Below are 16215 nucleotides of genomic sequence, written 5' to 3'. Positions count from 1 at the left end.
CTGTGATGAACAACTTTTTCATTTCAATTTTCAATGCTGACAAATAAATTCACTTAAAAAAAACCCCCAAAAAACGCTCCAACTTAGGTAAAGTAAGGCTCCACTTACTAAAGGATTCACTAGCTTGATGCTAATATACATTGGCTAAGCTATTGCCATGCTTCTGATTAGCATTAGTAATTTTACATGGCGATTCCAACACCTCCAAATGTGCAAATGAAAATTACAACTAAAATGTGCATTACAATCAAACAGCCGGTGCGTAATAAGTACGATACTTGCAGTACTAACACTTTGTAGGGCGCAACAGAGAGCAAAGACTGAACTAACCAACCCACTATAAACTATACACTACTGGCATCTAAATATAAAGAAATTCACTTAAAAAAATAAAATAAATGCTCCAACTTAGGTAAAGTAAGGCACCACTTACTAAATGACGTGCTAGCTTGATGCTAATATACATTGGCTTAACTATTGTCATGCTACTGATTAGCATTAGTAATTTTACATGGCGATTCCAACACCTCCAAATGTGCTAATGAAAATTACAACTAAAATGTGCATTACAATCAAACAGCCGGTGCGTAATAAGTACGATACTTGCAGTACTAACACTTTGTAGGGCGCAGCAGACAGCAAATACTGAACTAACCAACCCACTATGAACTATACGCTACTGGCATCTAAATATAAAGAAATTCACTTAAAAAAATTAAATAAATGCTCCAACTTAGGTAAAGTAAGGCTCCACTTACTAAATGACGTGCTAGCTTGATGCTAATATACATTGGCTAGGCTATTGCCATGCTACTGATTAGCATTAGTAATTTTACATGGCGATTCCAACACCTCCAAACTACAACTAAGAAGCGCGTTACAATCAAATAGCTGGTGCATAATAAGTACGATACTTGCAGTACTAACACTTTGTAGGGCGCAACAGACAGCAAATACTGAACTAACCAACCCACTATAAACTAGACGCTACTGGCATCAAAATATAAAGAAATTCACTTAAATAAAAATAAAACAACTCCAACTTAGGTAAAGTAAGGCTCCACTTACTAAATGACGTGCTAGCTTGATGCTAATATACATTGGCTAGGCTATTGCCATGCTACTGATTAGCATTAGTAATTTTACATGGCGATTCCAACACCTCCAAATGTGCTAATGAAAATTACAACTAAAGTGTGCATTACAATCAAACAGCCGGTGCGTAATAAGTACAATACTTGCAGTACTAACACTTTGTAGGGCGCAACAGACAGCAAATACTGAACTAACCAACCCACTATAAACTATACGCTACTGGTATCTAAATATAAAGAAATTCACTTAAAAAAATAAATAAATGCTCCAACTTAGGTAAAGTAAGGCACCACTTACTTAATGATGTGCTAGCTTGATGCTAATGTACATTGGCTTAACTATTGTCATACTACTGATTAGCATTAGTAATTTTACATGGCGATTCCAACACTTCCAAATGTGCAAATGAAAATTACAACTAAAATGTGCATTACAATCAAACAGCTGGTGTGTAATAAGTACGATACTTGCCGTACTAACACTTTGTAGGGCGCAACAGAGAGCAAAGACTGAACTAACCAACCCACTATAAACTATACGCTACTGGCATCTAAATATAAAGAAATTCACTTAAAAAAATAAATAAATGCTCCAACTTAGGTAAAGTAGGCACCACTTACTTAATGACGTGCTAGCTTGATGCTAATATACATTGGCTTAACTATTGTCATGCTACTGATTAGCATTAGTAATTTTACATGGCGATTCCAACACCTCCAAATGTGCTAATGAAAATTACAACTAAGATGTGCATTACAATCAAACAGCTGGTGCTGTTTGATTGTAGTACTAATAATTTGTAGGGCGCAGCAGACAGCAAATACTGAACTAACCAACCCACTATAAACTATACGCTACTGGCATCAAAATATAAAGAATTTCACTTAATAAAAAATAAAAACGCTCCAACTTAGGTAAAGTAAGGATACACTTACTAAATGACGTGCTAGCTTGATGCTAATATACATTGGCTAGGCTATTGAAATGCTACTGATTAGCATTAGTAATTTTACATGGTGATTCCAACACCTCCAAATGTGCTAATGAAAATTACAACTAAAATGTGCATTACAATCAAACAGCCGGTGCGTAATAAGTATGATACTTGCAGTACTAACACTTTGTAGGGCGCAACAGAGAGCAAAGACTGAACTAACCAACCCACTATAAACTATACGCTACTGGCATCTAAATATAAAGAAATTCACTTAAAAAAATAAATAAATGCTCCAACTTAGGTAAAGTAGGCACCACTTACTTAATGACGTGCTAGCTTGATGCTAATATACATTGGCTTAACTATTGTCATGCTACTGATTAGCATTAGTAATTTTACATGGCGATTCCAACACCTCCAAATGTGCTAATGAAAACTACAATCAAACAGCTGTTGCATAATAAGGACAATACTTGCAGTGCTAACACTTTGTAGGGCGCAACAGACCGAACGAACCAACCCACTATAAACTATACGCTACTGGCATCTGACCGCTCGGACTTGCCACTGCAATTGCAACTCACTTAATAGACGTTTTAATTTGAAAAGAGACTTTTCTTTTGGAGCCCCCTGTATGTTTGTCACCTGAACTGCTTCACCTCTGGCAGATACAAGCTGCAGTGCTGTACCGGGCTGATACCAGGCTGTGTCTAATATGCCGGGGATTGACTTCCTCTTGCTGGCTCCCAGGAAGAAAGAGGGATTTAAACTATTTTACCTCCCAAGATCTTCACACCTTCCCTCAGGCCCTCTCACCTTGATGCCTGAAATATTAATGCTTGAATCCGTGGATAGTGGATGAGTGAGGAGGGGAGAGTGGGCTGACAGCTTAATCATGGCCGCCCTTCTCTCCTTTGGCTGGCTGTCACCTCGACCTACATGATGTAATCACCTGCGTACCCCGATGCGGGTTACTGCGGGCCTTGCATGGCGACAGAGGAGCACGCGGAAAGGAGAGTGGGGCCTTAGGGATTTACCGGAGAATCGCTTAAGTCAATATCCACTCAGCGAAAGTCTCCGGCCTTTGGGATGCTGTAGTACCTGCATAGCATCCATTGTTGAATATAAAAAAAACGTGCGATGGTTGCAACAGCCAGATAATCGTCTAACTTGACTATAAAGTGCAAATATGCATGAAAACACTCCCACATGTATGTATCTTTTATTTTATTCTTCTTGTTTCTTCTTATTTTCCATTCACATCATTATGGCCGCTACTGGGCATCTGGCCTGATTGCCACCCCATTAAATACTGCAAGTTTTAAATTATAAATGTTTTCTTATTTATTTATTTATTTATTTTGTATTTTCTTTTATTTAATCTTATTGTAGTTTTTATTTATTTTTATTTTATTTTCTGTTTACATCATTATGGTACTGTACTTACAGATATTGTAAGTCTTTTTAAAAATTATTATTATTTATATTTATTTATTTATACATTTTTTTATTTGATTAGATTGTTTTATTTTTTTAAAATTTTTATTGTATTTTCTTTTTGTTTCTTCTTATTTTACGTTGGCATCATTATGTCCGCCGCTTAGCCTCTGGCCTGATTGCCACCCCATTAGATATCGTAAGTCTTTTTTTATTATTAATACGTTTTTTGCATTTATTTATTTATTTTCTATTATTCTTTTTTTTTAAATTTAATTATTTATTTTTTTTAATAAAAAAAATATTGTATAGTTATTTTTATTTTTATATTTTTATTTTCTTTTTGTTTCTTCTTATTTTCCATTCAAATCATTATGGCTGCTATTCAGCATGTGGCCGGATTGTAAGTTTTTAAGTTTTTAAGTTTTAAGTTAACTTATTTATTTATTTAATTATTATTTTTTTAATTTTATTTAATTTTATTCTAGTTTTTATTCTAGTTTTTATTTAATTTTATTTATTTATTTTCTGTTTGCATCAATATGGTACCGTACTTACAGATACTGTTAGTCTTTTTTTTTAAATTATTATTTTGTATTATTATTATTATTTATTTTTTGTTTGATTTGATTTTAATTTTTTATTTTATTGTACTTTTATCTATTTATTTATTTTATTTTTGTTTCTTCTTATTTTACGTTGGCATCATTTTGGCTGCCGCTGGAAATCTGGCCTGATTGCCACCCTATTAGAGACTGTAAGTCTTTTTTAAATTCAATTCAATTTTGTGCACCGTTATATAGGCCACGCCCACATAATTTTAGAAGAACTAAATATTTTTATTACATTAGCCGCACCGGACTATATATGCGTTGTGAAATTTACACATAAATATTCTGCAAATGTTTATTTACATACCTTATTTGTTCCCAAACGGTGCCTGTAACACGGCAGTAAAACGGCTGATAAAACAAAACAGAAGCGGAAGCTCGCTCTCCAATCAGCGAAACCGACCCAAAAACTCCATCGTGACGTTTTGGTGAATTTACGGAGAAATTTGTGAAACAATACAACAATAATGCCATTGTAAGTTAATAATACTGACACAGACTGTTGACATATTGGCTAATGCTAACGACCCTAACTTGATTACATGACGATAGCACGTACAAATATGCATGAAAACACTCCCACAGACATCACACATGGGACGCTTTAGTAAGTAAGAATTGTTTTAGTTATATTGTAAAACTTACAAACATTCTTTGGGGTGATTATTAAAGGATCCATACGAGTAGAAACGATATGGACAACAAGAAGACGGAACGGACTATACCTACCCGCAGATATATATGTTGTGAAATTAGTTATTTACACAGAAATATTCTGCAAATGTTTATTTACGTACCTTATTTGTTCCCAAACGGTGCCTGTAACCCGGCAGTAAAACGGCTGATCAAACAAAACAGAAGTCATAGACATGGACCCACTAGCTGCGGAAGCTAGCTCTCCAATCAGCGAAACCGACTCAGTAACTCCACGGTGATGTTTTGGTGAATTTACTGAGGAATTTGTGAAACAATACAAAAATAATGCCATTGTAAGTTAATAATACTGACAGACTGTTGACATCTCAGCTAATGCTAACGACCCTAACTTGATTACATGACGATAGCACGTACAAATATGCATGAAAACACTCCCACAGACATCACACATGGGACGCTTTAGTAAGTAAGAATTGTTTTAGTTGTATTGTAAAACTTACAAACATTCTTAGGAGTGATGAATGAAGGATCCATATGAGTAGAAACGATATGGACAACAAGAAGACGGAACGGACTATACTCAGCCGCAGATATATACGTTGTGAAATTAGTTATTTACACAGAAATATTCTGCAAATGTTTATTTACGTACCTTATTTGTTCCCAAACGGTGCCTGTAACACGGCAGTAAAACGGCTGATCAAACAAAACAGAAGTCATAGACATGGACCCACTAGCTGCGGAAGCTAGCTCTCCAATCAGCGAAACAGACCCAAAAACTCCACGGTGACGTTTTGGTGAATTTACGGAGGGATTTGTGAAAAAATTAAAAAATAATGCCATTGTAAGTTAATAATACTGACACAGACTGTTGACATATTAGCTAATGCTAACGACCCGAACTTGATTACATTATAATAGCACGTACAAATATGCATGAAAACACTCCCACAGACATCACACGTGGGACGGTTTAGTAAGTGAGAATCGTTTTAGTTGTATTGTAAAACTTACAAACATTCTTTGGAGTGATGAATGAAGGATCCATACGAGTAGAAACGATATGGACAACAAGAAGACGGAACGGACTATACTTACCCGCAGATATATACGTTGTGAGATTAGTTATTTACACAGAAATATTCTGCAAATGTTTATTTACGTACCTTATTTGTTCCCAAACGGTGCCTGTAACACGGCAGTAAAACGGCTGATCAAACAAAACAGAAGTGGAAGCTAGCTCTCCAATCAGCGAAACCGACCCAAAAACTCCACGGTGACGTTTTGGTGAATTTACGGAGGAATTAGTGAACAAATTAAAAAATAATGCCATTGTAAGTTAATAATACTGACACAGACTGTTGACATATTAGCCAATGCTAACGGCCCTGACTTGATTACATGACGATAGCACGTACAAATATGCATGAAAACACTCCCACAGACATCACACATGGGACGGTTTAGTAAGTAAGAATCGTTTTAGTTATATTGTAAAACTTACAAACATTCTTTGGAGTGATGAATGAAGGATCCATACGAGTAGAAACGATATGGACAGCCAGAAGACGGAACAGACTATACTTACCCGCAGATATATACGTTGTGAAATTAGTTATTTACACAGAAATATTCTGCAAATGTTTATTTACGTACCTGATTTGTTCCCAAACGGTACCTGTGACACGGCAGTAAAACGGCTGATAAAACAAAACAGAAGCGGAAGCTAGCTCTCCAATCAGCGAAACCGACCCAAAAACTCCACGGTGACGTTTTGGTGAATTTACGGATAAATTTGTGAAAAAATTTAAAAATAATGCTATTGTAAGTTAATAATACTGACACAGACTGTTAACATATTAGCTAATGCTAACGACCCTAAATTGATTGCATGACGATAGCACGTACAAATATGCATGAAAACACTCCCACAGACATCACACATGGGACGGTTTAGTAAGTAAGAATTGTTTTAGTTGTATTGTAAAACTTACAAACATTCTCTGGAGTGATGAATGAAGGATCCATACGAGTAGAAACGATATGGACAGCCAGAAGACGGAACGGACTATACTTACCCGCAGATATAAACATTGTGAAATTAGTTATTTACACAGAAATATTCTGTAAATGTTTACTTACGTACCTTATTTGTTCCCAAACGGTGCCTGTAACACGGCAGTAAAACGGCCGATCAAACAAAACAGAAGTCATGGTCATGGACCCACTAGCTGAGAAAATCCATCAACTAGGCAGTGCCCTAATACAAAGTCACGTCAAGTTCGAAAATAATATGTCGGTAGACTCCATATGAAAGCGCCGAAAAATACAACAAAGATGGCGGGGAGAAGGCGTTGTCAAAGTGGAGGCACGTAAATAAGGCTTGAAGATGGTCTGTAAAACATCATCTATGCAACATTTTGACCAGAATGACATGTTCTGCGGACCACAAGGAAGTGTTTGAAATCATTAAAAATCATAATGACCCCTTTATCACAAGCATAACAAGTCATATTTATAAGTAATAAAATATCATTATAGGCCTCCTTGCAATACATATAAAGTGCTGTTATTTTTGGTTAATAAATGATGTGTGGTTCCAGAATGTTATAATATTATGTTGTCATTTATATTTGTTGACATTTACACTCAGGCAAGATAACTGCTGTTGCGCTTGAGGCACCTTGTCTGAGCAAAATGGAAATATCCTTTTTGGGTGGTAGACTGTCGTAAATAGCAGTTAGGCACAGAGCGTGCAGTCGTTTTATGGACCGAAGGTGAAATTAAGTCCAAATACAAAGTGGAATGTTCGTCACTCAGCTTTACCCAGCGCTGCTGAAGATACCGTAAGTTTTTTTAATTATTTTTTTTTAGTATTTATTTATTTATTCCTTTTTTTTTAATTAATGTGTTTTTTTGTACTATTTTATTTATTTATTTGTCATTCTTTTTGTTTCAACCTATTTTCCATTCACATTATAATGTCCACCGCTTAGCTTCTGGCCTGATTGCCACCCCATTAGATACTGTAAGTCTTTTTTTATTATTATAAAAATATTTGTATTTATTTATTTTTTATTTTTTTATTTAATTATTTGTATTATTTTTTTTATAGTTTTTTTTTTTTTTTTTTTTTTTCCTTTTGTTTCTTCTTATTTTCCATTCAAAACATTATGGCTGCTACTGTGCATCTGGCCTGATTGTCACCCCATTAGATACTGTGAGTTTTTTTATTTTGTATTATTATAATTTTTTTGTTTTAATTTATGTATTCATTTTTTACGTGATTTTATTTTTGTATTTAACTTTCTTTATTGCATTGTATCTTTTATTTTATTCTTCTTGTTTCTTCTTATTTTCCATTCACATCATTATGGCCGCTACTGGGCATCTGGCCTGATTGCCACCCCATTAAATACTGCAAGTTTTAAATTATAAATGTTTTATTATTTATTTATTTATTTATTTTTTATTTTCTTTTATTTAATCTTATTGTAGTTTTTATTTATTTTTATTTTATTTTCTGTTTACATCATTATGGTACTGTACTTATAGATATTGTAAGTCTTTTAAAAAATTATTATTATTTATATTTATTTATTTATACATTTTTTTATTTGATTAGATTGTTTTATTTTTTTTTTATTTTTATTGTATTTTCTTTTTGTTTCTTCTTATTTTACGTTGGCATCATTATGTCCGCTGCTTAGCCTCTGGCCTGATTGCCACCCCATTAGATATCGTAAGTCTTTTTTTATTATTAATACGTTTTTTGCATTTATTTATTTATTTTTTTTAATTCTTTTTTTTATTTATTTAATTATTTTTTTTTTGAATAAAAAAAATATTGTATAGTTATTTTTATTTTTATATTTTTATTTTCTTTTTGTTTCTTCTTATTTTCCATTCAAATCATTATGGCTGCTATTCAGCATCTGGCCTGATTGTAAGTTTTTAAGTTTTTAAGTTTTAAGTTTACTTATTTATTTATTTAATTATTTATTTTTTTAATTTTATTTAATTTTATTCTAGTTTTCATTCTAGTTTGTATTTAATTTTATTTATTTATTTTCTGTTTGCATCAATATGGTACCGTACTTACAGATACTGTTAGTCTTTTTTTAATTATTATTATTTTGTATTATTTTTTTTTTATTTTTTTTTGTTTGATTCGATTTTAATTTTTTATTTCATTGTATTTTTATCTATTTATTTATTTAATTTTTGTTTCTTCTTATTTTACGTTGGCATCATTTTGGCTGCCGCTGGAAATCTGGCCTGATTGCCACCCTATTAGAGACTGTAAGTCTTTTTTAAATTTAATTTAATTTTATATTTTTATTCTATTTATATAATGTTATTGTATTTTTTTATTTAATTGATTTTATTTTTTTCCTTTTGTTTTGTTTCTTCTAATTTTCCATTTGCTTCATTATGGCCGACCCTGGGCATCTGGCCTGATTGCCACACCATAAGATACTGTAAGTCTTTTTTTAATTTTTTTTTATTACACATTTTTTGTATTTATTTATTCATTCTTTTTTTCTTTTATTTTTTAAAATTAAATTGTATTTATTGTATTGTACTTTTAATGATTTCCTTTTTTTTCATTCTTATTTTCCATTCACACCATTACAGCACCAGGCCTGATTGCCACCACATTAGCCTCCCGTGGGCGGGGATTGAGGGAGTGAAATATTGGTGATGCCGGATTGCGACGTAAACAGGAAAGAAGGTGACAAGGAAACAATGCGGCACATTATTAAAGGCCGCTCGGAGATCTTATCTCATTGTTTGTTTCCAGGTTGCCTTATTTCCCAGGGGGACGGAGGGTCTGACCCAAAACAAAGATGCACATGTAACCCACACTGTAATCCAAGCGCTGGATGTGACAAAGACGGCATGAAAAGGGACTGGAGAGTAAACACGGCGTAGCTAACAGTCCTTACCCCGTTGACAGGATAGGCCTTCCATCCCAGCTCGCCGAGCACAGACGTGGTATCCAGCAGCACCACTGAAATGAAAAAGAGGCGTCGGAATCCCACCATTATCCATCTGTCTGCGCACAAAAGTTCCATTTTCACACGGGAAATTGAAATATCAATCTTAAACACGCTCATTTAGACATTTTATCACAACAGAAATGAGTTTCTTGGATGAATATTTATCAGCCGTGCAATATAAACACGGGCAGGAACATTGTTGCCACTTGCCACACAATTTGGGGACTGATAGATTGCACCCAGATTGCTCCTAACACTCCATTCTCCTCCTCGCCCTCCACCGTTTAACTCATTTTTTTAGCCACACAATGTCATTCTTCAGCGTGTGACTGAGAAAATACCCAATAAAATAGAGGGGTCCAAACTTTTTGACCTGGGGGGCCACATTGGGCTAAAAACATTTGGTCGAGGGCAAGAAGCCGACTGCATGTAAAGTAACAATATATTTATACATATATACACACATACTGTATATAATTTATATATATATATATATATATATATATATATATATATATATATATATATATATATATATATATATATATATATATATATATATATATATATATATATATATATATTAATATATATGTGTACACATTATATACGTTAGGTCAGGAAAAAAAACCCACAGTGGCTATTTCATCCCTACAAGCCTGTTTCACAGGTTTCTTTGATTTTCAGTGAAATCCCCTGAAGAGCAGAGAAACCTGCGAAACCCAGATATATATATATAAATACACACACATATATATTGATATGTATGTGTGTGTATATGTATATAAATATATATATATATATATATATATATATATATATATATATATGTATATATATATATATATATATATATATATATATATATATATATATATATATATATATATATATATATATATATATATATATATATATATATATATATATATATATATATGTATGTATATATATACGTATATATATATATATATATATATATATATATATATATATTGTATATATATATCCATATATTTATATATCTATATATCTATATATATATATATATATATATATATATATATATATATATATATATATATATATATATATATATATATATATATATATATATATATATATATATATATATATATATATATATATATATATATATACATATATCTCGATATGTATGTGTGTATATATATAGGTATATATATATCGATATGTATGTCTCTATGTATATAAATATATACATATATATATATTTTTTATATATATAAATACATATCATATATATATACCTATATATATATATATATATATATATATATATATATATATATATATATATATATATATATATATATATATATATATATATATATATATATATATATATATATATTTATATATTTTTATTTATATATATATATATATATGTATATATTTTTTATTTTTTATTTTATTTATTTATTTATTTATATATATATATATTATTTTTTTTATTTATATATATATATATATATATATATATACATACACATATATATATTTATATATATATATATATATATATATATATATATATATATATATATATATATATATATATATATATATATATATATATATATATATATATATATATATATATATATATATATATATATATATATATATATATATATATATATAGTCGAGGTTACTGTGGTTTATCCTTTATACAGTGCTCAATACTGGGGTAGAACGGAATATACGTTAGGTCAGGAAAAAAACACAGAGGCTATTTCATCCCTACAAGCCTGTTTCGCAGGTTTCCCTGCTCTTCAGGGGATTTTCTATTATTTATATGTTGTAAAATGTGTGTAGTTCTATATGTATGTATGTACATATACATACAGAATCAGATCACACCAAATAAACAATTAAAGAATCATAAATCACATTTTACAAAATAGTGCACAAAAATATTAGTTTTTGCCAACTAGTTGTAACAATTATTGAACTTTTATGCCGAGGAGACCTTGCTGACATAAAACTGCACACTCGGCTTGAAGTGTTTTTAAGCAGCAGAACTCATTTCCATGCAGTGAGTCATCACAGTGGAATCTAATGATAAGCAACAGACGATCCGGTCTCTGAATTTGTCCTTGAGCGACCCTCCAAGGAAACTCTCACACAATAAATCACATGTATCCATATTTTATTTGCTTTTTCAGCGTTAACAACGTCCGATTAAAGCTGACTTTTTTTTGACGTGAGTTATTACAACAGACAGATGTTTGAATAACCACACGGCCAGGTGTGTTAGCCACATCTCGGTGGAAGCGAGACCGACCAGAGAGCCAAATGGGACATTTTTAGTGTCAGGCCGGAGCCAATCCAGCCTCTTGTGGAGCTTATCTGACCAAGGGAGCTTCTGCATCTGCTCAGGGAGGTTTTTATTGGCTGTGCTTGATCCTTCATGCACGCCCACTGGAAAGTGGATATGGCAAACACTGCAGTGACACCAGGTGCAATATCATCTTATTACTTTGGGAAACCAGCACTGATTGTCTTCAGTCCTCCATAGCTCCACTTCTTTTAAAGGGAAAAGTCATAAAAAGTCTTAATATTGACTTGTTGAAACCTGCAGAGACCCTGAATACTCTTAACCTTCCTCTTGTGTTAGCTTTCTGTACCCCATCTCCTATGATAACGGGACGGTTTTGACCCATGTCTTAAATCAGCTGTAAAATACACTAAAAACAATTATCTATCATCTCTTGGTTACCTTATTAGGCTGACTTATCCATGAAAACATTGGTATTTATCGCATACCGTCATTGGGCCTTTTTTTGTCAGTATACCCTTTGATTTCAATTTAAAAAATGGTAAAATGAACTTCAAGCGAATCGTACACATAAATAAAAGGTTGTTGTGTTACCTGACTATTACTGAGGGGTATTAGAACACATCTCTTAAATACATTTGTTTAATTTATTTTTTCATTTTAATAATTTTCCTCAGAACCCTGTTCATCCGTATCACTATGCTGCTCTGTGTCCTCTCCCTCATTTTCACCAAAAATATTATCCAGAACTTCTCTCACTGTAAATCTTGTTTTCATTTTTGCATGCTGCAAATTGGAGATGTGCACTCTGCAAGTCATCAACTCTATACTGAATTGACCTCACATGTCTGGACATGCCCCGTCTTTGTTTGTTTTTGTACTGGATAACAAGGTAAAATGAGAATTCTCTAAAGCTCACATGATTGGGAGAGGAGCTGGCTGTCAGTGTGTTCAGTTTTGGCTCCAATTATTTCTTTATAATCTTATTTTTATAACTGGGTCGAAACCGACCCTAACAACACCAAGGTCATAATCTCAACCAGAGCATTTTATAATCTAGTGACAAAAAAAAAAGGTTTATTTTGTTGAAACAGAGGTTCCTGACAAAGTCAAAAAGCCTTGATGCAAAATAATAAATGTATGTGGTTCTTTTATGCATTTAAAAACTAAAACGGGTCGGTGCCAACCCTAACACAAGACGAAGGTAAGGGGCGTTTTGGCGTATGCTGGATTTTTTTTTAGTGGCATTAGTTTTTCATGAAGGGAATATACTGTATTTTGAGAATACAATCCCTATATGAAAACACTTAATGCAATATGCATTTTCTTGCACCTGGCTCATTCCACTACAGCAGCGCCTTCCAGAGCGCACGGTGGTAGGTTCTGTTGACTAGATCACACTTAATATAGCCTAAAAACAGTGGTAGCGTACGCATTATATGTGTGTGCTGCACATCAACAACACCCTAGGTTGGATCTTATGAGGGAAATGAGTGTCTCCATGGTGACAGCTTATACTACACGCTAAAACCTCATCTGAAAAGGGCGGTCTGCACCACTTTTGCACACAGTCTTAGTAGATCACCTGGCAACACGCCCGATAAGAGTACAAACAGTCTTAGTAGATCACCTGGCAACACGCCCGATAAGAGTGCAACCAGTCTTAGTAGATCACCTGGAAACACGCCCAATAAGAGTACAAACAGTCTTAGTAGATCACCTGGCAACACGCCCGATAAGAGTACAAACAGTCTTAGTATATCACCTGGCAACACGCCCATTAAGAGTACACACAGTCTTAGTAGATCACCTGGCAACACGCCCGATAAGAGTACAAACAGTCTTAGTATATCACCTGGCAACACGCCCATTAAGAGTACAAACAGTCTTAGTAGATCACCTGGCAACACGCCCGATAAGAGTACAAACAGTCTTAGTAGATCACCTGGCAACACGCCCGAAAAGAGTACAAACAGTCTTAGTAGATCACCTGGCAACACGCCCGATAAGAGTACAAACAGTCTTAGTAGATCACCTGGCAACACGCCCGAAAAGAGTACAAACAGTCTTAGTAGATCACCTGGCAACATGCCCGATAAGAGTACAAAGAGTCTTAGTAGATCACCTGGCAACACGCCCATTAAGAGTACACACAGTCTTAGTAGATCACCTGGCAACACGCCCATTAAGAGTACACACAGTCTTAGTAGATCACCTGGCAACACGCCCAATAAGAGTACACCAAGTCTTAGTAGATCACCTGGCAACAAGCCTGATAAGAGTACACACAGTCTTAGTAGATCACCTGGCAACATCCCCAATAAGAGTACACACAGTCTTAGTAGATCACCTGGCAACATGCCCGATAAGAGTACAAACAGTCTTAGTTTATCACCTGGCAACACGCCCAATAAGAGTACACCAAGTCTTAGTAGATCACCTGGCAACATGCCCAATAAGAGTACACACTGTCTTAGTAGATCACCTGGCAACAAGCCTGATAAGAGTACACACTGTCTTAGTAGATCACCTGGCAACATCCCCAATAAGAGTACACACAGTCTTAGTAGATCACCTGGCAACAAGCCTGATAAGAGTACACACAGTCTTAGTAGATCACCTGGCAACATCCCCAATAAGAGTACACACAGTCTTAGTAGATCACCTGGCAACACGCCCAATAAGAGTACACACAGTCTTAGTAGATCACCTGGCAACACGCCCGATAAGAGTACACAGTCTTAGTAGATCACCTGGCAACACGCCCAATAAGAGTACACAGTCTTAGTAGATCACCTGGCAACACGCCCGATAAGAGTACACAGTCTTAGTAGATCACCTGGCAACACGCCCAATAAGAGTACACAGTCTTAGTAGATCACCTGGCAACACGCCCAATAAGAGTACACAGTCTTAGTAGATCACCTGGCAACACGCCCAATAAGAGTACACACAGTCTTAGTAGATCACCTGGCAACATACCAAATAAGAGTACACACAGTCTTAGTAGATCACCTGGCAACACGCCCGATAAGAGTACACAGTTGTTTACACTCCGCACATACTATTGATCACCTGGCAACACAGTTGTTTACACTCCGCACATACTATTGATCACCTGGCAACACAGTTGTTTACACTCCGCACATACTATTGATCACCTGGCAACACAGTTGTTTACACTCCGCACATACTATTGATCACCTGGCAACACAGTTGTTTACACTCTGCACATACTATTGATCACTTGTCATTTGCATGTCATTCAGAAGAAGTTCATCCTGCAAACAACGAGCACACAACTTTGAATCATAAATGTGAAACATGAATGGTCATTGATTCATCCCAAAAAAAGTACTTAATGACAGTATTGATTTTGCATTTAGTCGAGTTTCTGTCAGCCGCACTTCAAGCTGGGTTTCGTATTCACGGCGGCCCGATTTGGACGAGCTCCCCCTTCTCTCCGCGGGGCTTCCGGTGCCTGCCAAAGTCAACGCCGGGGGCCCCTGCCGGGCCTGGCAGAAGTCGCCCGTTTAATTGGGCGTCATTGGGCCACTCTGCCCACTGCCGGCCCTGGAGGGAGGGCCCGCTCACCCACGCCATGCCGGGAATGGTTTTAGATTTGAAAACAAAAACTAAATAAGCATGTGGAGGGGGGCGTGGTCGGCGCGCCTCCTGTGGGAAGGACGTGTGTATGGACCGGCTTCGAAGCAGCGGACAGGTGAGTGGATTGCCCAGCTGGGACAGGTTGTCTAATCGCCCGTCTCCTTTATCAGCAGGGGCCGAGGCCATGAGAGGGAAGTCATACACGAGCAAGAAGGTAAAATAAATAAAAATAAAAAGATAATAAAAAATAAATAACAATGAAAACTAGAACAGCCATATAGCTAAAACTAGTATGCATATATCTAAAAAAAGGCTTTTTTAAAAAGAAGGGTTTGTAAGCCTTTTTTAAAAGCATCCACAGTCTGTGGTGCCCTCAGGTGGTCAGGGAGAGCGTTCCACAGACTGGGAGCGGCGGAGCAGAAAGCCCAGTCTCCCATTGTTCGTAGCTTTGGTCCTCGGAGGTTGGAGGAGGTTAGCCTGTCCGGAGCGGAGGTGTCGTGTGGAGGATTTGGGGGTGAGTAGTTCTTTGACCCACCATTGATGCACTGG

The 16215-nt window shown here is 34.9% G+C and overlaps 1 protein-coding gene across 1 annotated transcript in view; it reads right to left on the bottom strand.

Annotated features, from left to right (window-relative positions):
- epha6 (eph receptor A6) overlaps positions 1 to 16215 on the bottom strand; it is a 391998-nt gene that overhangs the window by 349632 nt on the left and 26151 nt on the right. The window contains 1 exon segment of the mRNA XM_062067464.1: positions 9687 to 9751. Within this exon segment, the coding sequence (XP_061923448.1) occupies positions 9687 to 9751 (65 nt within the window).

Source organism: Entelurus aequoreus, linkage group LG13 (assembly GCF_033978785.1).
Source record: "Entelurus aequoreus isolate RoL-2023_Sb linkage group LG13, RoL_Eaeq_v1.1, whole genome shotgun sequence".
NCBI lineage: Eukaryota > Metazoa > Chordata > Actinopteri > Syngnathiformes > Syngnathidae > Entelurus > Entelurus aequoreus.
The sequence above is the reverse complement of the archived record's forward strand: the minus strand, read 5'-3'. Positions and strand labels throughout refer to the sequence as shown.